General features: G+C 47.2%; 1 protein-coding gene across 1 annotated transcript; it reads right to left on the bottom strand.

Annotated features, from left to right (window-relative positions):
* Positions 1-374: 374 nt before the first annotated feature.
* LOC105513046 (NKG2D ligand 4-like) lies at positions 375-25,983 on the bottom strand. The gene is given in 10 exon segments (XM_011943790.1): positions 375-542; positions 7,661-7,813; positions 12,126-12,273; positions 12,948-13,196; positions 14,092-14,142; positions 23,630-23,706; positions 23,708-23,748; positions 24,397-24,672; positions 24,931-25,191; positions 25,862-25,983. Coding segments are annotated over 10 exon segments (1,500 nt in total). The 5' UTR covers positions 25,938-25,983.

Raw genomic sequence — 25,983 nt, 5'->3', positions numbered from 1 at the left:
GGGTGCGGTGGCTCACACCTGTAATCCCAGCACTACGGGAGACCGAGGCAGGCAGATCACTTAAGCCCAGGAGTTTGAGACCAGCCAGGGCAACATAGTGAGACCCCATCTCTTAAATAAATAAATAAAAGAGATCTGCTCACCTTGGCCTCCCAAAGTGCTGGGATTATAGGCATGAGCCACCACACTCAGCCTACTTTTTTTTTTTTTTTTATGTAAATCCAGCTCCTGCAGGAAACTTTATTTTTTCTTATCCATTCTTGTATACCTACCAGCTCAGTAAGGGGCTCAGCCCCATCTGGGAATTGAACCAAGTGGTAGAAATTGTGCAGGGGCCTTTGCAGCTGCCTGGCATGGAGAAGGTGGGCCCTGCTCTACCCAGTGGGATGGTGCAAGGGGTGGCAGTGGTCTCTGGCAGAGCTGGCTGGCTGCTGGCAGCCATGGCCTCCGGTAAAGTCACAGTATCTTACAAAGATTGTGAGCTTTGGCATGATCCTGGCTCCACCACCCAGGATGTGGGCCTTGTGTTTTACCTCTTTTACCTGTGAGAAGAGGATAAGAAGACCTGACTCATGGAGCTATTTGGAAAATGAAATGAACTAATTCATTCAAACCACAGAGGATGAAGCCCAGTACCCAGTAGGTTCTTAATTAATTATAGGTGTTATCCTCCCCCTGGGGGAGGACTTGGGGCTGAGGCCCATTTCCTCCTCTGCCAGGTACCTCCTTCCCACAGAACCCAGGGTATAACCTCTCTTTGAGGCCAAGGTAAGCCACAGCCCTCCATGGCTACTGCTGTGTGGTGAAGGTCCTGGGCAGGGAGTTGGGACATCTGGGTTCCTGACCCAGCTCTGCCACCTCAGTGGGACCTGCACATGTGACTTCACCTCTCTAGACCCTAGGGTCTTCATCAAACAAAGAGGGCAGGTAGGCAAAAGTTTCAACGTCGCAGAGCTGCTTCAAAAATGAAGTGGGCTAATGCACATAAAACAGCTTGAAATCAGGGCTGGGCGCATTGGCTCACATCTGTAATCCTAGTACTTTGGGAGGCCAAGGCAGGGAGGATTGCTTGACCCCGGGAGTTCGAGACCAACCTAGGCAACATATCAAGACCCTGTCTCTATAAAAAAATAAAAACTAAGCCGAGTGTGGTGGCACACACCTGTAGTCCCAGCTACTTTGGAGGCTGAGGTGGAAGGATCACTTGAGCCTGGGAGGTTGAGGCTGCAGTGAGCCATGATTGTACCAGTGCACTCCAGCTTGGGTGATAGAGCAAGAGTCTGTTAAAAAAAAAAAAAAGAAAACTTGAAATCATATCATAGATTTAGAAGCGATTGAAATAGAAGCAATTGTCCTCTGAGAAGCAAAAGGATTTGGGAGCCAATGAGAATAATACTATAATTGCCACTTGTGGAAGGTTCTCAACTTTATGCTTACTCTCAGCGCTTTCACATTCATTAAACAACCCTGTGAGGTAGGTGCTATTTCCCCCATTTGACAGACACGGATACTGATTTGGGGGTTGGTGGTCAAATGACTTCTCAAAGGTCACATAGCCAATCTGAGATTTTAACTTTGATCGGACTCTAGGCAAATCACCTACAGTCTTGGTGCCTCAGTTTCTTCCCCTGTGCAATGAAAATCATTATTCCCCTCTGAGAATCAGGGATCATTTCATCCATGTGGCACAGTGCTGGGTGAATTTTCTTCTCTTGCTTGGAAACAGGAATTCCTGCTAGGCATCTCAGCCTTAACAGCTGCTTTGGGTTGGACAGTGGCTGACTCCAGCCTTTCTGGGGAGTTCTAGTGATTGCTGAGTGCGGGAAGCATTGACCAGGTGGGAGCATAGGTGTGTCAATTCCTGGCTACAATTCAGCCCCTAGGCCAGCCATGTGAGCCTCCTCCTTGCCCAGGGGAATCTGGGGACCTGCATCATTTCTATCTCTGTCCACTGAAATCATCATTGCTCCCTGCGAGTCTCCAAAGCACCAGAATCCTGCATCACAGTAAGGGGAAAAATGCTTCCAGTGTAGCAAGCCATGCAGACATGTTTAAGAGAATAACCAGTGCTGTCTGTGCAAACGACTGATCCCATCTCTTTGATCCATGGCCCGGGACCAAGAAGGGTAGTTCTCACCCACAGAGAGCTGAATAGCTTCCTCCATCTAGTTGCTCTTGGGCCTGGCTGCCTGGTCCAGTAAGACAGAGTTGCCCTTATTTATATCCTGTGTAAGTCTGGCCCAGTGAGGAATAAACAGTCTCTCCATCAGTGAGGATTTAAGAATCTAGACCATCGGTTCTTATTCTCAGGGGCACATTGGAATCATTTGGGGAACTTTGTAAAACACTGATGCCTGGGTAGACTCGGGTTCACCCCCTGAGATTCTGGTTTAATTGGCCGGGATGCAGGAATTTAAAAATCCCCCTCCCCCACAAGTGATTCTAATAGAGAGCAATGGGGAGAACAACTGCTTTGATACCATTCATTCATTTAAAGATCTTTGACACTGTGTGTCAGTCACTATGCTGGGCTCCAACGTGAACAAAAGAATCTGGATTTTGTCCTCATGGAGCTTGCATTCTAGTGGGGAGGAACAAAATAAATAAGCAAGAAAACAATTTCAGATGGCAATAAGTTCTATAAAGACCATGCAAACCAGGCACGTGGTTCACACCAGTAATCCCAGCACTTTGGGAAGCAAAGGTAGAAGAATCACTTGAGCCCGGAGTTCACCTGAGTAACACAGGGAGACCCTTGTCTCTACAAACAGTTAAAAAAAAAATTAGCCAGGCTGGGTGGCACAGACTTATGGTTCCAGCAATGCGGGAGGCTGGGGTGGGAGGATCACTCGAGCCTGGGAGGTCGAGGCTGCAGTGAACTGTGGTTATGCCACTGCACTCCAGCCTTGGCAACAGAGCAAGCTCCTGTCTCCAAAAAGAGAGAGAGAGAGTGAGAAAAAAGAAAGAAAGAGAAAGAAAGAAAAAAAGAGAAAGAGAAAGAAAGGAAGAAAGAAAGGAAAGAAAGAAAGAAAGAAAGAGAAAGAAAGAAAGAAAGGAAAATAGAAAGAAGAAAAGAAAGAAAGAAAGAAAAGAAAAACATGCAAGTAGTAATGGGATAGAATGACTTGAGGAGAGGGTGAGGGAGTGGAGAGGCTTTCTGAGGAGGTGACTTTTGTCCTTAGGCCTAAATGAAGTGAAGGAGTGGGACGTGTGACTATCTGGTGCAGCTGTGCTCAGCGCCATCTGAGCACTCCAAGACCCTTTCAGGGGTTTTGCAAGTGAAGACTTTTTATGATACTAAGATGCTATTTGTTATTCTCATTCTCTCACCAGTCTACAAGGAAGTTTTCAGGTGCTCTGTGATGTATGATGATGTCATCGCTCTGACAGCTAATGGGATATGTTCTTGAGTATTCTAATTTTTGTGGGTTTTTTTTTTGTTGTTTGTTTATTGAGACCAAGTCTCACTATGTTGACCAGGCTAGTTTAGAACTCCAGGAGTCAAGCATCCTACCTCCTCAGCCTCCCAGGAAGCTGGAACTACAGGTACACGCCACTGAGCCTGGCTTGCATTCTGTTTTCAAAAATCCTCAAATTTAATTTCTATGTTGGTAAATAGTCATGAATATAACCCACATGAGCACAAACAGACACTCAATTATTTTTTTTAACTTTTAATTTTTTGGAAACAAAGTCACCCTGTTGCCTAGGCTGGAGTACAGTGGCACAATCATAGCTTACTGCAGCCTCAATATCCCAGGCTCAGGTGATCCTCCCGCCTCAGCTAAGACCACAGGTGCATGCCACCACACCTGGCTGATTTTCTTTTTAGTAGAGATGGGATTTTGCTATGTTGCCCAGGCTCGTCTTGAACTTCTAGCCTCAAGCAACCCTCCCACCTGTGCCTCCCAAAGTGCTGGAACTATACTCATAAGCCACCTCACCTGGCCTGGAGTCCTCAATTCTTTTTCTTTTTGACCTCCTGGGATCAAGCACTCTTCCCACCTCAGCCTCCTGAGTAGCTGAGACTACAGGACCTCCTCAATATCTGGGACTACAGGTGCACACCACCACATGTGGTTAATTTTTGTAGTTTTTGCAGACAGGGTTTCACCACACATTTCCCAGGTTGGTCTCGAACTCCTGAACTCAAGCAATCTACCCGCCTTGGCCTCTGAAAGTGCTGGGATTACAGGTGCGAGTCACCATGCCCAGTCCGTCAGTTCTTAAAAGTGTATTGGAGTCATGGGAACAAAAGGTTTGAGAATTGTTAATCTGGCAGGAGAGCCTTCCAGAGAGTGCAGAGGTGGGAACCAACTTGGTGTATTCAGGAAAAAGTAGAAAGGCAGGGGGACTGGAATGAAGAGAGAAAGGGGATGTAAGCAGATGTGGTCAGACAGAAAGGCAGAGACCAGCTCTGCAGGGACCTAGTGGGAGGACGATTTCAGGCAGAGAAGTCTGGGAGACTGTCCAGGTGTGAGATTCAAGACTAGGCTAGGGTGATGACAGTGGAGATGCAGAGAAGTCGATCCCAGGGATATTTGGAAGGCTGAATCAGCAGGACCTGGTGATCCATTGGATGCAGGGAGAGTAAAGGCGGATGGCTCCAGTTTGCTGCCTCTTCAGCAAGGCAGGGGACAGGTGGGGGATGGGTGGGTGCAGGAGACAGGATATGAGACTTGGGGTGGAGGACATCTGCCGGCTTCTGGATAGATGGGTTTGGAGGTCACTAGAGAAGTCAGGGCTGGAGTGAGGATCAAGCTTCGGGAGAATGTATGCAGAAAGAACAAGAGGCTTCCAAGGGGCTTTGCTGGGGAAGCCCAGTCTGCATGAAGTTGCCCAAGGAGATGGCAGAGAGGGTGAGAGGAGAATCAGTAGGTACTGGGTGGCAGGAGCCAAGGAAGGAGACAGGGGAAGGAAGGAAGGAAGGAAGGAAGGAAGGAAGGAAGGAAGGAAGGAAGGAAGGAAAGAAGGAAGGAAGGAAGGAAGGAAGGAAAGAAGGAAGGAAGTGTTCAAGGTGATAAAAGTGCAGAGAGGACATGTAGGATGAGGACAGGCCCATCCAGGCTGTGGCCTCTGTAAGAAGAGTTTCTTGGAAGTGGGGGCACAGCAGCTAGTTTGCAGTGGGTGGAAGGGTGAAAGAGATGAGGATATGGAAGTGATGCATGTAGAAAGCCCTTTAAGAGGGAAAGGAAGAAGGCAGTAGCTTGAAGCAGATTCAGGAGGCACTTTGGAATGGAGGAGACAGGACCCTGTTCTGTTAGCTGAGGGGCAGGAGACGGCAGCATGAGAAGGGATGGTTGATGGCACAGGGTCCCCAAGCACAGATGAAGAGGCTGGCTCAGGACCAGGTTAGGGAAGGACAGAAACCTGACAGTGAGTTTGAGTGGTGGGAGTGTCTTTGGGATGGCAGGTAAGAGGCAAGGTCATTTGCCGAGGGGTACCAGGGTTGCGTGGAGGCTCTGGGGGAGAGGAAATTATGGAAAGGCCCCCAAGGATGTTGGGTGAGGAAGCTGCTGGGCTCAACAGCAAGCCTGGGTTTGAGATTTTCTGTCCCTCACCCATCATGGACCAGGTGGGCTCAGAAAATCCAAAGAGCTCCTCACACCTTCCCCGAATGTTTCCCAGTCATCTTCTCCATGCTGGGGGAAGATGGATGGAAGAGGGGTGGGAATGAGCTTTCTGACTTGGTGTGGGGAAACAGGTGCCTGGTGGAGAAGAGCAGCTCTCACAACACTTCGGGAAGCAGCCAGGATCGTAACATGGACGTCCTGGGTCCCTGCATCCTAAACACTGGGTAGCCATGCCTGGAGCAGGATCCTTCTTCCCATCCCCGTGTGGGCTTCCTCTCACCCACCAGCCTCATGGTTCCTGACTCTTTTATCTTTTTTGCCTCCTCACCACTCCCCTCTACATCCCATTCCAGCATAGAAGTCCCCAAGATGGTGGTACTGTCCCAACCTCTCATGAATCTGCCCTTTCCTCTCCCTTCTCCCTGCCTGGACAATTGCTGGCCTCTGCCTCCAACCTGTCCCTCCAGCACACCCTTTGCCAAGAGGATCACTCTAACATGGAAATCGAGCCATGTTGTCTTCTTGCCCCAAAAGACCTTCAGACATTCTCGGGGTCTTCAGCCTGGTGTCCAAGGCCCCTTGTGAGCCCCTGAGCCCCTCATCGTCCTGTACTCTGCAATATGTCTCCCTCTGCCCCCCACCTTTGTCACGGAGGATCTTCTGCTAGGGATGCCCTCTCCCTTCATCCATCTGGGGAGGTTCTGTTCACCTTTCAGTTTAAACATCACCTCCTCTATGAAGTCTTCCTTGACCACCAGCCCAAGTCACCTCCCTCATCTGAGTCCCCAGAGTATAGTAAATCCTCACTTAACGTTGTTGGTAGGTTCTTGGAAACTGTGACTTTAAGGGAAACAACGTACATCAGGTCCTTAAATATCAGCATTTTGTTTCATTCAATGTCCATGAGGAAAAAATTAGTTTTGTTCCATGTCGTTTTGCTTAAAGTCAGTTTCCAAGAACTGATTTATGGTGTTAAGTAAAGACTTACTGTATTATACACTCCAATATAATAGCCCATCCCACTTTCGGGTAACCAGCTATTTATACGTCCATCTCCTTTCCCTGGACTCCTCCAAGACAGAGGCCAGGTTTGCTCCTCTTTTCTGTCCTAGCCAGGAACAATTTGGAGCCTTGTGGGTTCTGGAATGAATGAATGAATCAGTCGATCAATCAATCAATCAATGTTCTCATGGATCCTGTGTCTTCAATGTAGGAAACTTTTCTATAGCTATCTTTTAGAAAATGTGTTATCTGGTTTTATACAATCCAAAAATGCATAGGGGCTCAAAGACCCAGTGAGGAGGCTTTGCAGTGAGGAGGATTCGGCCCCCCTGGAGTGTGCATAGAGGACCACTGGCAGCTTCCTGTGTTCCCCTGCAGAGGCCCTCCCCAGGCCATTAACCAGGACCCCTGGGGAGTCCCACCCTACCAGCTGAGCCTCTGGACAACACAGGCCTGGGAAGCACTGATGGCTGGGAGGCCTAAGCGAGGCAGCAATTACTCATCAGCCCAGACTGGCACAAGTCTGACTTGCCCAGAGGCAGGGGGCTGCTTGGGAGGAACCCTGCTCCATGAGGCCCTGGCTCCCTGAGCCTGGTGACAGCCTGGACAGTCACAATGGCTGTGCATAGTCACATCTGCAGGTAATTTCTTCATCCATCTGCATTGGAATGGATCTCATTCAGTTCATTAGAACAACACCCTCTGTCCCATTGCCGTCTCTCGGGCAGGATGGGATGCCACATGCCCTGCAGAGTATGCTGTTCAGGTTCAGTGTTGAAACTTTCTGTCTCTTCGTGGGCTCTAATTGCAGTAGGAGTAACCATGAGGTCAGCAGGCGTGCTTGTTATGGGCGGCCTGGCCTGCAGCCACCTGGGTGTGTACACAAGGAGCTCCCAGGCTATGCTGCCTGACATTTGCGATCGTTTAATGGAAATAAGTTCCATCTTGGAGCTCTGCTCAGCAGAGACCTCTCTTCCTCCAAGAAGACTTCCCCATCCCCTCTAGACCTGGATGAGGTGTCCTGACCTGATTCTTTGTCTATCACAGCACTGACAAGGCACACTATCTTGAAGTTTTCTGGTTACTTGCTCCTGGAGGACAGCCAAACTGTCCTCCTCGGACAGGACATAAATCCTGCTGGCAAGTTGCTGGGCCAGCTCGCCTCCTGGAGCTGGTTCCCTCCCAGAGCTCGCCAGGGTGCAGCTGTTTGCACCCCAGTTTAGGAAAGGTCCTGGGTACTGATGGGGTGCAGGGGATAAGACAGCACTGTTTTGGGGGCCAAAATCCAGAGAAACAGCTTCTAGGCTGGGCAAGTTATTAATGCTTAACTCTCTGAGCTTTGGTTTTTCTCATTTGTAAAAGGGGAAGATTGATACCTGCTTCTCTTAGTTATTCCAAGAATTTAAAGCCCCAGTGATGTCTGAGACCCTGTGGCTACACAGAATGTGATTTTTTCCATCATCCATGTACCAGCTGTGTGACCTGGGGTGAGGCACGTAACTTCTCTGTGCTCCTATTTCCTCACCTGTAAAATGACATCATGGCAGTGTCCATCTCACATGGCGTTTGTGAGGATTAAGTGGGCAACGTGGGTAAAGTGATCAGAACGGTGCCTGCACATGGAGCCCTCAGTGCACATTGCTATCACTGTTTTCACTTCTTTTTAGGACACAGCTTTGGAGCGAGGCCTGGTAAATACATGACTTGGGATGGTTTGGCAGCTGATCCTCTCCTGGCAGAGCTCTAAGCCGAGCTCTGTTTGGAGGAGAAAGGTTTTGCAGGTTTGGAGGAGAAAGAGGGCCAGTGAAGAATATAGAGTTCCAGACTGACCAAATATCCTGTTCCTTTAACAAATGCTTGTGGAGATCCTACTGTGTGCCAAACACTGGGCTAAATATGTCGAGTTGGCAAGGATGCTTACCAGGTTACTGGATATTCGTGTGATCTGCTGATTGTATTTTTCTCTTCATTGGGCTATCCATTTAAAAAATAATTTAAAAAAGGCTCACTGATGCTGCCCCAGTTGAGCTACTGAGTGCACCTGCATGGCACACAGGTCTTGGGATTTTAGAGTCCAGCTCTTGCTCTGTTCACCGTCTCTCCCTTTTTATAGTCTCAGTAGAGACCTCTTCCTCCAAGAAGACTTTCCCATCCCCTCTAGACCAGGGTGAGGTGTCCTGACCTGATTCTTTGTCTATCACAGCACTGACAATGCACTATCTTGAAGTCTTCTGGTCACTTGTTCCTGACCTAGGATGGACAGGCACTGGGTCTCTTGCTCCCTGCTCTCCAGAACCCAGTGAATGCCCAGCACCGAGCAGATGCTCGACCAATATTTGTCACACAAAGGGATAAGCATGGACTTTGGGCCTGCAGCTGGGCTTAGGACTAGGGCTCCTAAGACGTGACCTACCTCTGTCTAAAACAGCCCGTCAAGCCTCTCCACACACCCAGCCCCCATAGAATGTCTCCAGGGCCAACAAATTCACCATCTTCCTCGCACTCCTGTTTGTTTCTAAGCCCCTGTTGGTCAGGAAGTTCTTTCCAATGTCTGCCTAAAGTCTCCAGGAATAATTTAGGCCAATTGTCCCAGAGCCAAGCAGCATGGAGGCAGAGGGTTGTCCTCCCCAGATGCCTCCCCTTGCTTCCCTAAGGAAAAGAAAGCATGAGGAACCAGCACAGGAAAGTGAGGAGGACGGGGGGGCAGGTTGGAAATTGAACTGACAAATGTCCAGTGCATGTTCCCAAGGAAATACAATGTAATTGTAGTAAACAGGGCTTGGCAAAGAAGGCCTGCCTCTGATTTGAAACTTAAGAGCTCTCCTAGCGGAGAGGCACTGGTAACCAAGAAGGGTGAGCTTTCAAGTTATGAGCAGCCAGGCAACCCTCGAGCATGGCAGGTGCATCGGGAATCCTGGAATACCTACCAGGCACAGTGGAAGAAGCAGACAGGGTGGGGGTTTCCAGACCCTTAGCCTTCCTGGGCTGGGTTGAGAGAAGACACCCAGGCTGGTCTGGACAAAAAATGGACCCTGCAGCCTGGGCCAGGACTGCTTACTATTGGACAGGCCAGAAAGAAGGGGCCTCCAGCAGGGCTGCCTTGCAGGGAGGAAGGACCTCATCTGCAGCCTGGGTCAGCCTCAAAGGCAGGGGCCCTCCAGCCCAACTGCACGCGGGTCCCTGCCATCCTCACTGCCCTCACCCTCAATGTTCAATGCCATCTCTCCCATGCAGGCCTTATACGGGGCCCAGAGAGATGAAACAACTTTCCAGGGGCTCCGGGAACACCAACCAAATTCTTCCCACCTCTCTACTCCCTAAAGGATCATTTCTAGTCTCTCTCTGGTTTTCCTGAAGTCTCACTGGTTACTCTAAGCAGAAGGTGGTGGGACCACCTTTGGCCAGGAGGCCAGTGACTTGCAGTCAGATTCCAGCTCTGCATGACCTTGGTAAGTCCCATCTCTCTGAGTCCTGAGTTATTTCACCTCCATAGAGTGGGAAAGAGCAAAGATTTTTAAATGCTTTTTATTTTTTATTATTATCATTTTTTTGAGACAGAGTTTCACTCTTGTCACCCAGCTAGAGTACAGTGGTGCAATCTTGGCTCAGTGCAACCTCCACCTCCCAGGTTCAACGGATGCTCCTGCCTTAGCCTCCCAAGTAGCTGGGATTACAGGCGTGCGCCACCATGCCCAGCTAATTTTTGTATTTTTAGTAGAGATGGGGTTTTACCATGTTGGCCAGGCTGGTCTTGAACTCCTGACCTCAGGTGATCCACCTGTCTCGGCCTCCCAAAGTGCTGGGATTACAGGCGTGCGCCACCACGCCTGGCCTATTTTTATTTTTTAAGAAGTAGAAACCTTAGTATTTGGAGAGAAATGTGAGGAATGTCAATATGTAAAACAAGGCGGGACTGCTCTGACTGGAGCAGGGGAGTCTGGGGTCCTGCCTGCTTGGCCTCCCCTATGCCTCTGAGTGCTTCTCCCACACCCACAGCCTGAGAGCCACCGCACTGCAGGACTGCTAAGGGACTTCTTGCCCTCAAGCTTAATAGGGGCTTCCAAGTGGACTAGGGCTGGGAGGTCCAAGGGCAGTGCTATCTGCTGGAGAGACAACTGGCTACCTAATGGGGACAGGGGAGGGCAGACCCATTGTGCCTTGCTCATGAAGACATTTCTCGAGGAGAACTAGCTTCCCAGGGGTGGTTGTGGTTCCAGGCGAAGGTGCAATATGAACTACCTCCCTCCCAGAGCTGTGCAGGGGGAAGGCAGCTACCCAGACATCCCTCAGGAAGCTGCCAGGGTCACACTGCCTGGGGACAGGAGACCCATGTGATGACCCCCCACTCCCACCCCCCAGGCGCCTGCACCTTGGGCAGGATAGAAGGAAGCAGATGTAGAGGAAAGCGCAGAGCATGAAGCCCCCTACCTAGAAGTGATTGGAGTCCTCGGGTCCAGCTTTACTGTCCCAAGGGAGAGCAGATGTTGAGAGCACCAGACCAGGCCCTGTCTTCAGCCTCTGCTCTGGAAACCCCCTCATTCCACAGTGTCTGCTTAATCCCTGTTAACAGTGGGCTGACCTCCCGCCTCAGTGGCCTCACACTGGGCGTGCCCCAGATCCTCACAGGCCTCCTTCGAAAAATAAACACTTTCTCCATTATCCCATTAGCAGCTTCACAGGATTTTCTGCTCTTAGTTCCCAGCTCTAGTGAAGTGGAAACACGTGTTCCAAAGAGCCTCCGCTTGCCCACCAGCCACCATGGGGCTGGAGCTGCGCCTGGCCACGTGCAGCTGCCCAATGGGGAGAGAGGGGGTCAGAACCCCCAAAATTCTGCCACCTCCAGCATAAACCAAGGGTCTCCACACACTGGGCAAGGAGCTGGGAGACACAGCTTCTGTGTGATGCTCTTCACTGGCTGTGTCTTCTGGCAAAGCTCATTATCTCTCTGGGCCTCAGTTTCTATTTTATTGCAGCTTATTATTTTGAGACAGAGTGTTGCTCTTTTGACCAGTCTGGAGTGCAGTGGTGTGATGTTGGCTCACTGCAACCTCCACCTCCTGGGTTCGGGTGATTCTCATGCCTCAACCTCCCAAGTAGCTGAAATAACAGGCATACACCACCATACCTGGCTAATTGTGTGTGTGTGTGTGTGTGTGTGTGGTATTTTTAGTAGAGACAGAGTTTCAGCAGGTTGGCCAGGCTGGTCTCGAACTCCTGACCTCAAGTGATCCACCTGCCTCAACCTCCCCAAAGTGCTAGGATTACAGGCGTGAGCCACCGTGCCCAGCCTCCGTTTCTATTTTAAAATGGAGATTATAACTCCTGTTTTAAAGACTAGAGGATCAAAATTATCTGAGAGGACAAGGAAGGGTCTTCAAGTGCTTTGCCAGTGGGAATGGGGTACTTGGAACATGTCTTATTCTTCTGGCCTTTTCTGGTCATCTCTCCTTCTGCAGATGTAGTAAAGGAAGTAGCCAGGCCTTCCCTCACTGCACTGCCCTACACCCCAAGAGAGAGCCTTTGGAAGCTCACACCCCTGGGGTTGGCTACCTCCCTTTTGGTGCCTAGTACATTCCGCTCCCCACGACCACAGTTCTCTGAGAAGGCTCTAGAACGCTCCATCATGGGCTCCTCAAGGTGGGGCAGGGAGCTGCCCAGCTGGCCTCGGCTAACACCCCCACAATGCCCATTGCAGGCCCTGGCACAGAGCAGAATCAAGCTGGGAGCTGCAAATGTTTGTCTCCTGGTTCCATCTCTTAGCTCCTTCTCACTTCCTCTGCCTGTGGAGTTCGAGATCAGCCTGAGCAACATGAAGAAACCCTATCTCTACTAAAAATGTAAAATTAGCCAGGCATGGTGGCGCACGCCTGTAATCCCAGCTACTCCGGAGGCTGAAGCAGGAGAATCACTTGAACCCGGGACGCGGAGGTTGCTGTGAGCTGAGATCTCCCCACTGCACTCCAGCCTGGGCAACAAGAGAGAAACTCCGTCTAAAAAAAAAAATAATTATCTCTATGTGTGTGCATATCTATGTATCAGATTCTCACCAGAAAAAAATATATATAATGTATTTCTAATTTAATTCATTACTGAGTACATACCTGACGGGGAGTGCCACCAGTCTGTCAAAACAATAATGAAAACTGAAATCTGTACTTAGTTTTCTAAAATTTTTTTTTGTTGAAATGTGACAACCTTACTACATGTAATGCAAAAATCTTAAATAGTCCGCTCGATGTATTTTTTAAAAAACTCGGACTTGGCCTGCAGGAGATGAGCCAAGGCACTGAAGGAGAGGTAGGTGAAAGAGGCGAGGACAATGATGAAGACAGGTAGGGTGTGTGGGTCTCCCCAGAAGTCCATGGTTCCCACAAGGAGGGCCAGCCGCAGCAGCAGCAGCTGAACTGCATCCGGAAGCAGAAGCGCCAGGTCCGATGCAGTGGCCGGCAACCTGCGTAGATGTACAGCTTCCAGAAAAGCCGCGGTACCTTGGCTCTGTCCATGGTGAAGACAGGCTTCGGCAGCAGAGATGGCTGAGGCTCCTGGATGACCGGCCACAGACTGGGCAGGAGGTGGCTGAGCTCCTGGGCCATGGCCATAGCTGTGGGCCTGGGCAGGGAGCTGGGAGAGAGGCCAGAGCACAGTCAGGGGCCTGGTGTCCTCACCCCCACGAGCAGCAGCTGGGGGGCTCTGATGCCCAGACCTTACTCCCTCTTCCCCCACGGCCTCGTCTTTACACTGGGTTTAAGAACAGAAGACTCATCCTATGGAATTCCTCATCTCTGACCTCGGGACAGCAAGAATCCCTGATGTATCCCAGGTACCTAGAACAGTGCCTGACATATAGTAGGTGCCCAATAAATGTTTGAGGAATGTACTAATTAAAAACAAACAAACAAAAAAAAACCTCTAGATAGGCCAAGGGGTGTGACGCCATCAGGGCACAGGTGACCTCGAAGATGTTGCCGCCCTGGCAGTGATGCTTTTCCAGCATTCTTTCAATCAACGTGAGTCTGAAATTTACATAGCTAATCATGTGCTGGGATTGTCCTTCTTGAACAGGTTGTAGGAGTTCAGAGCTGTAATGTTTAGAGGGTGGTGAAAGGATTTCTTATACCACACCTTGTGTGTTATCTGGGAGTAAATGCTACAGTCACAAGTGCCACCAGCGAGTCTTCTCAGGGTGAGCGGGAAAAGGGTATGGAACCTTGCTGAGCTAAGTCATGCTAAATGCAGACAGCAAACAAACTTTCCATCAAAGGGCTAGGGGAACCCTGGGGTGGATGGCGAGGAGACAACACCCCAGGCAGGTGTTCCAGATCTTGGACCTTGCCCCTTCTCTGGAGGAGATGCGTGCTTCATCCCTCCTCTCACTGCAGGTTTGTGCTGCCAGCCCTGCTGTGTAGTGTGGGGGCTCAAGACTAAGGCAGTGCACCATTTCTGTGGAGAGAGATGGATCAGGGAGTGGGGGCTTGTGTGAGACCCATGGTTCACCTCTCTCAAGTCCTTACCAGACTAAGACATCCTCAAAGGCCAGAGACCAGCCTGCCACTCACCTTTTTGCCACCTGATGTTGAAGGGGGCCAGCCCCTCCACACCTGTGGGTATATCTCATCAGGTGAGACGAGAGACTGAGAAAAGAAGTAAGACACAGAGACAAAGTATAGAGAAAGAACAGTGGGCCCAGGGGACCGCGCCGGCACGGGTCTCTGAGTTCCCTCAGTATTTATTGATTAGTATTTTCACTCTCAGCAAGAGGAATGCGGTAGGAGAGCAGGGTGATAGTAGGGAGAAGGTCAGCAAGGAAACATGTGAGCAAAGGAATCTGTGTCACAAATAAGTTCAAGGGAAGGTACTATGCTTGGATGTGCACGTAGGCCAGATTTGTGCTTCTCCCCACCCAAACATCTCAGTGGAGTAAAGAATAACAAAACAGCATTGCTGCCAGCATGTCTCGCCTCCTGCTATAGGGCGGTTTTTCTCCTATCTTGGAATAGAACAAATGTACAATCGGGTTTTATACTGAGACATTCCGTTCCCAGGGTCAGGCAGGAGACAGTGGCCTTCCTCTATCTCAACTGCAGGAGGCTTTCCTCTTTTACTAATCCACGTCAGCACAGACCCTTCATGGGTGTGGACTGGGGGACGGTCAGGTCTTTCCCATCCCATGAAGCCATATCTCAGGCTATCACATGGGGAGAAACTTGGACAATACCTGGCTTTCCAGGGCAGAGGTCCCTGCGGCTTTTCACAGTGCATTGTGCCCCTGGTTTATCGAGACTGGAGAATGGCGATGACTTTTACCAAGCATACTGCCTGCAAACGTTTTGTTAACAAGGCACAGCCCTAGATCCCTTAAACCTTGATTCCATACAACACAGGTTTCTGTGAGCTCAAGGTCGGGGCAAAGTTACAGATTAACAGCATCTCAGGGCAAAGCAATTGTTCAGGGTAAAGGTCAAAATGGAGTTTCTTATGTCTTCCTTTTCTACATAGACACAATCACAGTCTGATCGCTCTTTCTTTTCCCTACATATTCCCCTTTTCTTTTTGACAAAACCACCATGGTCATCATGGCCCATTCTTACTGGTCGCTGTCTCTTCGGAGCTGCTGGATACACCAGCATACTAATAACAGACAGAACAGACATACAAGGATTAATATGAAATTTACAATAGTGGAACTTCCGATAGTTTTAACCCACGTGACAGGGTTAAGATTTGTGAGGCCAGCAGTAGCTTTCATGATTGCCTCAGTTTCTGGCACCAGATTTAAATGGGCTTTAGATGCCTCAAAAATTTCTTCTTTTAATTTTGAAATATCTAAAGTAAGATTATCTTTTCTTCCTTGTAGATGGTGTCTAACCACGTCCCAGTGATGCTCAGGCTCATTGTAGGCTTGGGGTATAATACAAAGATCTGACGTGTTCCAGTCACACTGTAACTGAAAATGATGTTCCAAGCCCGTGAGCCTTCTCCCGTCCAAATGACAGCTGGTCTAAGATCATTAATTTGGTTTGCCGATTTTAGATCTATTTGGGTGTGAGAATTCCACAATTTTGAGGAATTCTTTTGCCAATTATTTACATATTCTGCAGTTTGAACACAGCAGTAGCTGTGACTGCAATAAGACCCATAATCACTGCAATCAAAGTAAAAATGAATCATTTGGATCTAGTTAGAACTCCTTTTAATACTTCCGTTAAAATATGGACAGATGGAGAAGCCTCTCCCACAGTTGGTCCATGGACACAAGGATCCACACGCCCTCTCTTGCCCTCACTAGTAGAATACAGTGCTGCCAATCAAAAGTTGAATCAATGCAAGTAAACAATCTACAATTTTCACAGGTTATAGTTTGGGAATCTGGTTTAATAGCTATGTTTCCTACAGCTAACATATACAGAGGTTTTACACAACCTTGCAAAGGAATTGTCAGATTGGAATTTAGGTTAATAGTATAATATTGCTTAGGATCTCTTGTTCCTATAGCTTGATTTCCAGACCAAATTCTAATGTGGTGCGAGGCCAGAGTAAACTTTCATAATTCTGGATGTTCAGGACCAGTAACAGGACTAACTAACTTTGGTAGAGGTGATGAGATTATGAGATTCCCTTTTCACTCCATTTCCATGGATAGGGTGATTCTAACCTTCTATAAACCTGGTCCAGCCTTTCAGTTAAATCACTATCATAGTCCTGATTAGTGGGCCAGATGGATGGGGCCTGTGAACATGAGTGGGTCTGGCCCGTACAATCATAATATAATTGGCCTCAAGGGGCCCAGTCCATAATAGTTCCAAATTCATGGTTTTGTAATACCACCACAGTATCAGCTACACATTCTTCCCACACTAAGACTTCTGGGCCTTTTGATCCTTTGGGAATTTCCTTGGGGCAAGGCTTCCCCTTAGGCCTAATTTTTAATGATCTTTGATAAGAAGAACCCTGTAAATTATTTATCTGTGGCCCGAGTGACATTCCACTTACTATGTGATAAGTAAATCTACTGGTGGCACTGACAGTAGGTGCTTCTACCAACCAATTCTGGGTTGTAGGCATTAAATATCCTGGTACCTTCCCTAGACAAATAGGAGGATAATAACACCCAATGGAAATATTCATCATCATTCCTTCTTTAGGCTGGGCAGGGCCACGATCACCTGTGGGGCCTGGTGGCCATGCACTATTATTAACATATACTTCAATAGGATTATCCATCCAAGTGACTGCCTGAATTAAGGGCGGGAAAGGCACATAGGCCCAGTAAGTAGAATTAGCTGCAGCTGCTCTGGCAGTCGCAGGGAGACTTACCACCGTTGATACAATCATCAAAGCTGCAAGCAGCATGTTCTCTGGAGTTTGTGTGACCCTTGTTTTCTTCAGGCTTTTTTCAGCTAACTGTGTCAGCTCCTTTAGTTGGCCCCAGGTTGGCAGCTCCACTTCCTTGGTGGATGGCAACTTCATTTGTTCTTCTGATATCACCATTTTGTTCACCTGGCAAGTTGATGATGCTCAATTGTGGGTTTTCTGTCTCCGCAGAGGCACTTTTCTTTGCATCTCCGATGGGTTCATTGTAGAACTTTAAATATCTAGTGGGTATCCAAACAGGAAGCTGATTTTCTCCTAGTGAAACACAAGCAAAGCTTCTCCCACATGTTATCACCTTCCCTATTTCCCATGTCTTATTTTTGATGTCTTTCCACCAAATCAGTTTTCCTTCATGTAGGCTGTTCTTTTTACCAGTAAAATGTTCTGCAGAAGTAGTGGTCTGATTTCTATAAATGTTTAAAAAGTTTAAAATATAGAGTGCTAGATCAAGTTGCATCTGGGGAGTGTTACGCTCCTTGCTGTCTTTTTCCTTTTTTTGTTTAACCAATTGACCTTTGAGTGTTCTGTTAGTTCTTTCAATTATGGCCTGTCCTTGGGAATTATAAGGGATTCCTATTGTATGTGTAATTTTCCACTGATTTAAGAATTTTTGAAATGTTTGACTATAGTATACTGGCCCATTATCTGCTTTAATTTTTTCTGGAACTCCCATGATAGCAAAACAAGATAATAAATGTCTTTTAACATGGGAAGTACTTTCTCCTGTCTGGCAGGTTGCCCATACAAAATGTGAATAAGTATCAACTATCACATGGACAAGTGACAATTTTGCAAATGAAGGTACATGTGTGACATCCATTTGCCTAACACATTAGGACATAGACCTCTGGGATTAACTTCTGCCTCCTGAGTGGGCAGGTGTAGGACTTGACACTGAGTGCAATGTTGTACAATATTTTTTGCCTGTTTTAATGTGATATCAAATTTATTTTTTAGTCCTGTTGCATTTACATGAGTCAGGGCATGAAGTTCTTGTGCTTCCATGAAGGCGGGTGACACCAGCAAGTCAGCTTGTTCATTTGCTTTAAAGGCCCTGGTGAGTTAGTATGTGCTTGAACATGAGTAATATAAAATGGGAAATTTCTTTTTCTTACAGTTTGTTGTAACAAATTAAACAGCTGGTTTAACTGATCATACTATATTTGATTAGGGCTGTCTCAACATCCTTTGTAGCTTATACTACATATGCAGAATCTGATACAATGTTAATAGACTGATTAAAATCTTGTAACACTAAAATGACAGCAACCAAACATTGAGTTTCAATGACTCCTTCTTTTGGCCTGATGTAAGCCATGTTTCCATTGCTGGGTGCATTTCCAATGCACCGTCAGAGCATTTTCTAAAGGTTTATGTCTAGTAATTTTAGGTAAAATCCAAGTAGTCAATTTTAAAAACTGGAAGATTTTTGTTTTGGGGTAATGAATGTCAATAATTCCCACAAAATCAGCAAGACCAATCTGCCATGCAGTAGAATTGATAAAGGCTTGTCTAACCTGTTCCTTGTGTAAAGGGAAAATAATTTTTATCTGGGTCACTTCCATACAATTTTACTATTCGTAGTCTTGCCTGACCAATTAATGTAGCCAATTGATCCAAGTACAATGTAAAAGTCTTAATCGTACTGTGAGGAAGGATCACTCCACAAGACAGTAATGCCTGTTGGAGAATGTGCAGTAGCAAAAATCAAAAGTTGGAGTGGGGCTAAGTGATCTATTCTATTTACTTCTGCTGACCGAATTTTGTCTTAAACTAATTCAATTTCTTTAGTTGTCTCTGGAGTTAATGCTCTTTTGCTATTCAATTCTGGACCCCCTCTCAAGATAGACAACAAAGTTGACATGGCATAAGTAGGGATGTGTAGAGTTGACCAAATCCAATTCATATCTCTTAGCAATTTTTGAAAGTTATTTAATGTTTTTAATGTGTCTTTTCTTATATCTATTTTTTGTGGTTTAATTTTCCTTTCCTCTACTTGCATTCCCAAGTAACGGAAAGGAGCAGAGGTTTGAATCTTATCAGATGCTATTGTCAGTCCTGCATTTGCAACCTCTGTCTGCAGAAATGTGTAACCGTCAATTAATTTGTCTCTCGTTTCTGCAGCACACAGAATATCATCAACATAATGAATGATATAACAGTCTGATAACTTGTCTCTAACTGGTTGAAGAGCTTGAGCTACAAAAGTCTGACAAATAGTTGGACTATTTAGCATTCCCTGAGGCAACACTTTCCACTGAAACCTGGTGGCTGGTTCTTTATCATTTATAGCTGGTATATAAAACCAAATTTTTCAAAATCCTGTTTTGCCAGAGGAATGGTAAAAAAGCAATCCTTCAGATCAGTAATAATGAAAGGCCAATCTTCGGGGATCATGGCCAGAGAGGGCAATCCGGCTTGGAGAGCCTCCGTGGGTTGAATTATGGCATTAACAGCTCTTAAGTCGGTCAGCATACGCCATCTGCTGGAATTTTTCTGAATTGCAAACACAGGAGACTCAAGGCGAAAATGAAGGCTCAGTATGTCCCTTTTCTAATTGTTCCTTTGCCAGTAAGTGTAAAGCCTCCAGCTTTTGTTTTGGTAGCAGCCACTGATTTATCCATACAGGTTTTTCTGTTTTCCAAGTTAATGGAATGGGTTTTGGAGGCTCTACAGTGGCCACTCCTAAAAAGGATATCCTACTCCTTTTCTTTCTTGATTTCCCTCAGCCTCAATTGGGACTTTAATGCCATCTCCATTCTTCCCTAGTCCTTTGCCAGGGAGATATCCCATTTTAGTCATGACTTGTTGACTCGTGGGGCTGTATAGGGAGGCTGGGATAGTAATCTCTGCATGCCATTGTTGTAACACGTCTCGGCCCCATAAATTAATTGGAATGGAAGTGATCACAGGTTAAACTGTACTCTCTCGATTATCAGGTCCTAGACAATGTAAAATCATGGCACTTTGATACACTTCTGAGGCGGTGCCCACACCGACAAATCCTGTAACAGGCTTTTGTTTAGGCCAATTTTTTGTCCATTGATTAAAGGTGATGATAGAAACATCAGCCCTGGTATCCACTACTCCTTCAAACTGCTTTCCCTGAATAGTGACTGTACACACAGGTAATAGTGACTAGCCCAATAAGCAGCTTTTCCAGCAGGGTTGGTACTTCCAAACCCTCCTGTTCTTTCTGGTTTGTTTTCTCCAATTTTAATATAAGGCAAAAGCAGTAAGTGAGCAATTCTTTCCCCTGGATTGGCACTCCAGGGAACAGCTGATCACTAACTGAATTTCTCCTTTATAATCTGAATCAATTACCCCAGTATGAATTTAGACTCCCTTCAAATTTAGACTTGATCTCCCTAAAATAAGGCCTACCGTCCCTTCTGGCAGCAGGCCTTATACCCTTGTAGGAATGTTTTGCGGGGGCTCTCCAGGAAGTAAAGAAACTATTTGAGTGGAACATAGATCTGCTGCGCTGCCTGCTGCGGTGGGGGACAGCTGATGTATTGTTGTAATTGGCTGACTCCCTGAAGTGGTGGTATTTCCTGTGGGGGTTGCTGCCCTGAAAACGCTGAGGAAAAAAAGGCTTAACTGGGAATGCCCCAGTTTGTTGCGGGGCATGAGGCTGGCCCCTCTTCCTGTTTCCCAACAATGGTTGCCCATTTTTATCAAATTTAGAACGGCATTGATTAGCCCAAAGTTTTCCTTTTCCACATCTTGGACACAGGCCGGGTGGCTCTTTATTTTTACTCTGTTTATTTAAGACTGCGCAATTCTTTTTTAGACGACCGATTTGACCACAATTATAACATTTTCCCCTAAATGTTCTAACTTGTCCTCCTAAAGCAACCCCGTAATTGCTTGAGCCATTAGCATTGCCTTATGTATAGCTCCTCCAATCCCATCACAAACCTTCACATATTCTGTAATTACATCAACTCCTGCTGGAACTTTTCCTTTTAATGGCTTTATGGCCAATTGACATTATGGATTTGCATTTTCATAGGCCATTATTTCTACAATAACTTTTCAGGCGTTATCATCTGTAATAGATTTTTGAGCGGTATCTTGCAACCTTGCCACAAAGTCTGGATATGGCTCTTTAGAGCCTGGTCTAATTGAACTAAAAGAAAGGTAAGTGGTTCCTGGGTCCTGAATTTTTCCCCAGGCCCTGAGGCAAATAGCCCTTAGTTGTTCAATAGCCTCATTCTGCATCACTGATTGTTGGTTAATGGTGCTCCAATTTGGACCTGTTCCTAGCGATTGGTCTGCATCTATATTAACAGCAGGATAAGTAGCCTGATTTTTTTGTACCTGTTCTTGTACTCCATCAGTCCACCAGGTTTCAAACTGTAGAAACTGAGAGGGTGAAAGGGAAGATTTAGCCAAATTTTCCCAATCATAAGGAATAAGTCTATTTCCATGAGTAAGGGAATCTAATAATGTTATCATATAAGGGGTGTTGGGTTCATATTGTTTCACTCCTTCCTTCATATCTTTTAACATTTTCATGGTGAAAGATTCATATCTAGCTTCAGTTCGGACAGATGCTCCTGCTTGACTCCCTTTCCCCGGCTGGTATCGGTATCGGTTGTAAAATTACCGAGAACTGCCATGCCTCAGGATCTCCGTTTTCTGGCTTTATCAACGATTTCATGCAGTGTACCACCTTGTCCACTAGGTGGTGGTGTAGGATTAAACACCACCGCCCTGGATTGCTGGCATGGTGCCATGCTATTGGCACCAGACACACTGCTTGAGGTCTGTACTGAACCTCTGGAGGCGGCCAATACTGAAACTTGGCTGGCAGCTGGTATGGATAAAATACCGGTGATTAGGTCTTATTTTCTACCAGCTGATATTGTGGATACTGTATCTGAATTGGCATTGCTGGGATAAAGACTCTATCCTTTTCTACTTGATATTCTCTTGGGGTTTGCACTTGTCTAACCTGCATTTGAGGTTGTAATGTTACAGGCATCTGAACCGCGGGAGGAGGAGTTGATGGCCATTGTGGTTTAGGCTCTGATGGCCCCAATAATTCTGGACTGACTTCCCCCAGTTTTGATGATTCAGGATATATTAACTCCTGTAATTGATTATAGTCAACATTTTGCGTTGACCAAACCGTTACAGACTCTGCTACATTTTTACAGTGTGAACTTTCCATTCCTTTCTGGGATTCTATCCCTGCCTCTTCTTCAGAATCTCTTACACAGCATTCAGAGGCATCAGAAACTGAAACGCTATCTTCTTCTATTTGAAACGGTTCTAAATTTGCTTTAATAATGGCCCAATCATTCCATATTGTAAGTGGGATGATTTTACCTTCCCTACTTGCTTGTTTTAATTCTTTGCCAATTTTTTCCCAATCTGTTAGATCTAAAGTTCTCTGTTCTGGAAACCATGGGCAGAATTGTTCTATTTTTGGAAATAGCGTAATTAGATTTTCTGTAGAAGCTTTAATTCCCCCTTTTCTTAAAATAATTTTAATGACGCTGAGATAAGAGGCATATTTACTTTCAGTTTGTCCCATTGTTACCCTGGGTTCCTCCGAGCACACAAGCTTGCCGCAAGGTTGACTGACCGTGGACGTACTCGGGAATCTCTCGTCGACTGTCCTTAATGCTCACATTCTTAGCATATCTCCACCCTAGAGAAAGGCACCCACACTGGGCGGCAGATGAAGGGGACCAGCCCCTCCACACCTGTGGGTATATCTTGTCAGGTGGCACGAGAGACTGAGAAAAGAAAAAAGACACAGAGACAACGAATAGAGAAAGAGCAGTGGGCCCAGGGGACTGGCGCTCAGCATATGGAGGACCAGCACCAGCACCAGTCTCTGAGTTCCCTCAGTATTTATTGATTAGTATTTTCAATCTCAGCAACAGGAATGCGGTAGGAGAGCAGGGTGATAGTAGGGGGAAGGTCAGCAGGAAAACATGTGAGCAAAGGAATCTGTGTCACAAATAAGTTCAAGGGAAGGTACTATGCTTGGATGTGCACATAGGCCAGATTTATGCTTCTCTCCACCCAAACATCTCAGTGGAGTAAAGAATAACAAAGCAGCATTGCTGCCAGCATGTCTCGCCTCCTGCTATAGGGCGGTTTTTCTCCTATCTCAGAATAGAACAAATGTACAATCGGGTTTTATACCGAGATATTCCATTCCCAGGGTCAGGCAGGAGACAGTGGCCTTCCTCTATCTCAACTGCAGGAGGCTTTCCTCTTTTACTAATCCACGTCAGCACAGACCCTTCATGGGTGTGGACTGGGGGACGGTCAGGTCTTTCCCATCCCATGAAGCCATATCTCAGGCTATCACATGGGGAGAAACTTGGACGATACCTGGCTTTCCAGGGCAGAGGTCCCTGCGGCTTTTCACAGTGCATTGTGCTCCTGGTTTATCGAGACTGGAGAATGGTGATGACTTTTACCAAGCATACTGCCTGCAAACATTTTGTTAACAAGGCACATCCTGCACAGCCCTAGATCCCTTAAACCTTGATTCCATACAACACAGGTTTCTGTGAGCTCAAGGTTGGGGCAAAGTTACAAATTAACAGCATCTTAGGGCAAAGCAATTGTTCAGGGTAAAGGTCAAAATGGAGTTTCTTATGTCTTCCTTTTCTACATAGACACGATAGCATCTGACTGCTCTTTCTTTTCCCTACATGATGTAGAAGAGAAAAATTCCCATTAAGACTGTCAAGATGAATGCCCCCAGGATGATCCATGTATCTGGTAGGCTCAGAGGCAGACCCGTGGATATCTGAAGCATTTACTGGTGACACTAAACAACAACAATAACAAAGCACAAGCCCTGTGACACCTAAAAATATGCTTTCCTCAGCCCCTGCTTTCCCCAGGAACACATGGTGCCCCACATAATCACTGGCTCATGTGACAGCCACTCAACCAGACCCTGGGCCATGAAGATGAATGGGGTTGTGCTGCCTTGATGATATTCTGTGTGCTGCAGAAACGAGAGACAAATTAATTGACCGTTACACATTTCTGCAGACAGAGGTTGCAAATGCAGGACTGACAATAGCATCTGATAAGATTCAAACACACACACGTTCCCTCTGCACTGGTGTTTGGAACACCGGCCACCCTCCACCCCACTACCTTGTTCCAGCAAGAGATGTTTGTCCTTCTGCAATGACACACATAGACTTGGAACCATTTAGTGGTGGGTCATTGGTGACTGGATCATTGGTTGATGGGAAGGGGTTTCTACACTGAGGAAGAAACAGTGGGAGGTGGGATGGGAAAGGGAGGATGGTGGGAAATCCTTATGGCCGTCACCGACTCTCCAGTCAGGAAGCCCACGGAGAAGACAATCAAATTTTCTATTGCACACACGCTGACACCCACACAGGGAAGGCTTTTGACCTTTAAAGGGAGCTGCCTCATTCTCCTGCCAGGCTCAGTTAACCTGTTGGTTCTGGCATCACCTCCCAGTGCTCTAAGAATTCCCTGAGCCAGTGATTGCAGTCTCCCACTGAGAGCTTCCTGAAATACTTTTCCAGCCCTCTGTCTTCCTTCCATGTCTCCTTGATCTTGCGGGGTTCATGATTAATTACTGTCCAGGTCATGTTCATTGTGTCAAAGAGGAGGCATTTCTCTCCGTTGATGGCGAACTGCCAGGACGCACCAGTGCATCGTTCTGCTTCACGTTGACAAAACATTTTGACCTGCAGAGTGGAAGGACCTGCAATCCAGACACAAAGCCATCATCCTCCACTCTTGAGAGGTCCATCATCTTCCAATAGGTCAAGTGTTTCTCTGCATATTTAGGGGCCTGTATTCTTTCTGCCCACACTTGCCGTTTCCCGCCCGTTGGGTCCCATGTGTCTCTATGGTTGGGCCAATGATCAATACACAAATACACCTAAAGCCCCTCCCCACCTGTGCTCTTCCTCCCGCCCTTGCTGCCTGCCTCCGTTTCCCCACCCCGTTCCACACTTACCACTGGTCTTTATCTGGGGTTTGAGGTCAAGAAGGAGCATCGTGAGGTCTCGGCCCACTTCTCCCAGCGTTTGGGTCAATTCTCCCCATGTGCTGGTGGCATTTACCTTCTTCCCCAGGAGACCCAGAGGCTTGACCATGTTGCTGTCACTGTTGTACTGAAGGAAAAGATTTTTATTCATGAAGACCTGCGCTTCACACCAGGGCTGTCCAGGTCTGGACCATGATTTTGTAGTGAAGTCGAAGCAAAGAGAGTGAGCACCTGTGAGAGAAAGATGCAGGTGAGGTCCAGGACACGGGAGGAGGCCCATTAGAACCCGCGCTTCTGTGACCCAAATCTCCCTGGACCAGGCCAGGCTGGCAGAGGGGGCAGCTCCATCCCAGACTCCCTCAACCCTCTGGATCCCTGCTCCCATCTCCCCCTGACTGGGGTGAGATACTTGATGGTACCAGGGACCCCTGGGGTGTACTTAGTGTTAATGGTGTTAACAGGAGGATTCATGTCACAGATACTTTTAGCAACATCTACCAAGTTCCAAGGCACAAAACAGACAAACTTCTGTGTGACCTCCTGAGACTTAAAATCTAGCTGAACACACAGGACATTCAACAGAAAGGAAAAAGAGGCATTTATCATGGGACACACGCTGAATTCCTCCGGGGTCCCAGGTGTTCAGGAAAGAGTCCTGGAGTAGAAGGTGGGAGGTAGCATTGTAGAGCTGCCCCCTGTGAGCCCGTGCCTGGCCTAGGGCCTCAGACTGGGGTCTCCCACGAACTGGGGATAACATCCCAGGGATCCTCTCCCTCACCTCATCCTTAAGAGCAGGTACTTGCTTGCCTGAAGCCTGCATGAGGCCACACTTGCCTATTCCCCACCTTTCTCCCTCCTCCTTCTTGTTCTCAGCCAGGTCTTGAGATCTCAGGACACTCACCAACCATGATCTCCAAGGCTGTTAGTAGCAACAGTAGAAGCAAAAGAAGGCGCACCGGGCTACAAGCCAGAGGCATTCTTGGCACATTGTGGAGAGTAACAGGCAGGACGTTGGGCGTGGAC

This window comes from Colobus angolensis, unplaced genomic scaffold (assembly GCF_000951035.1).
Source record: "Colobus angolensis palliatus isolate OR3802 unplaced genomic scaffold, Cang.pa_1.0 Scaffold221, whole genome shotgun sequence".
Classification (NCBI taxonomy): domain Eukaryota; kingdom Metazoa; phylum Chordata; class Mammalia; order Primates; family Cercopithecidae; genus Colobus; species Colobus angolensis.
This window is presented reverse-complemented; position numbering and strand designations above follow the sequence as displayed.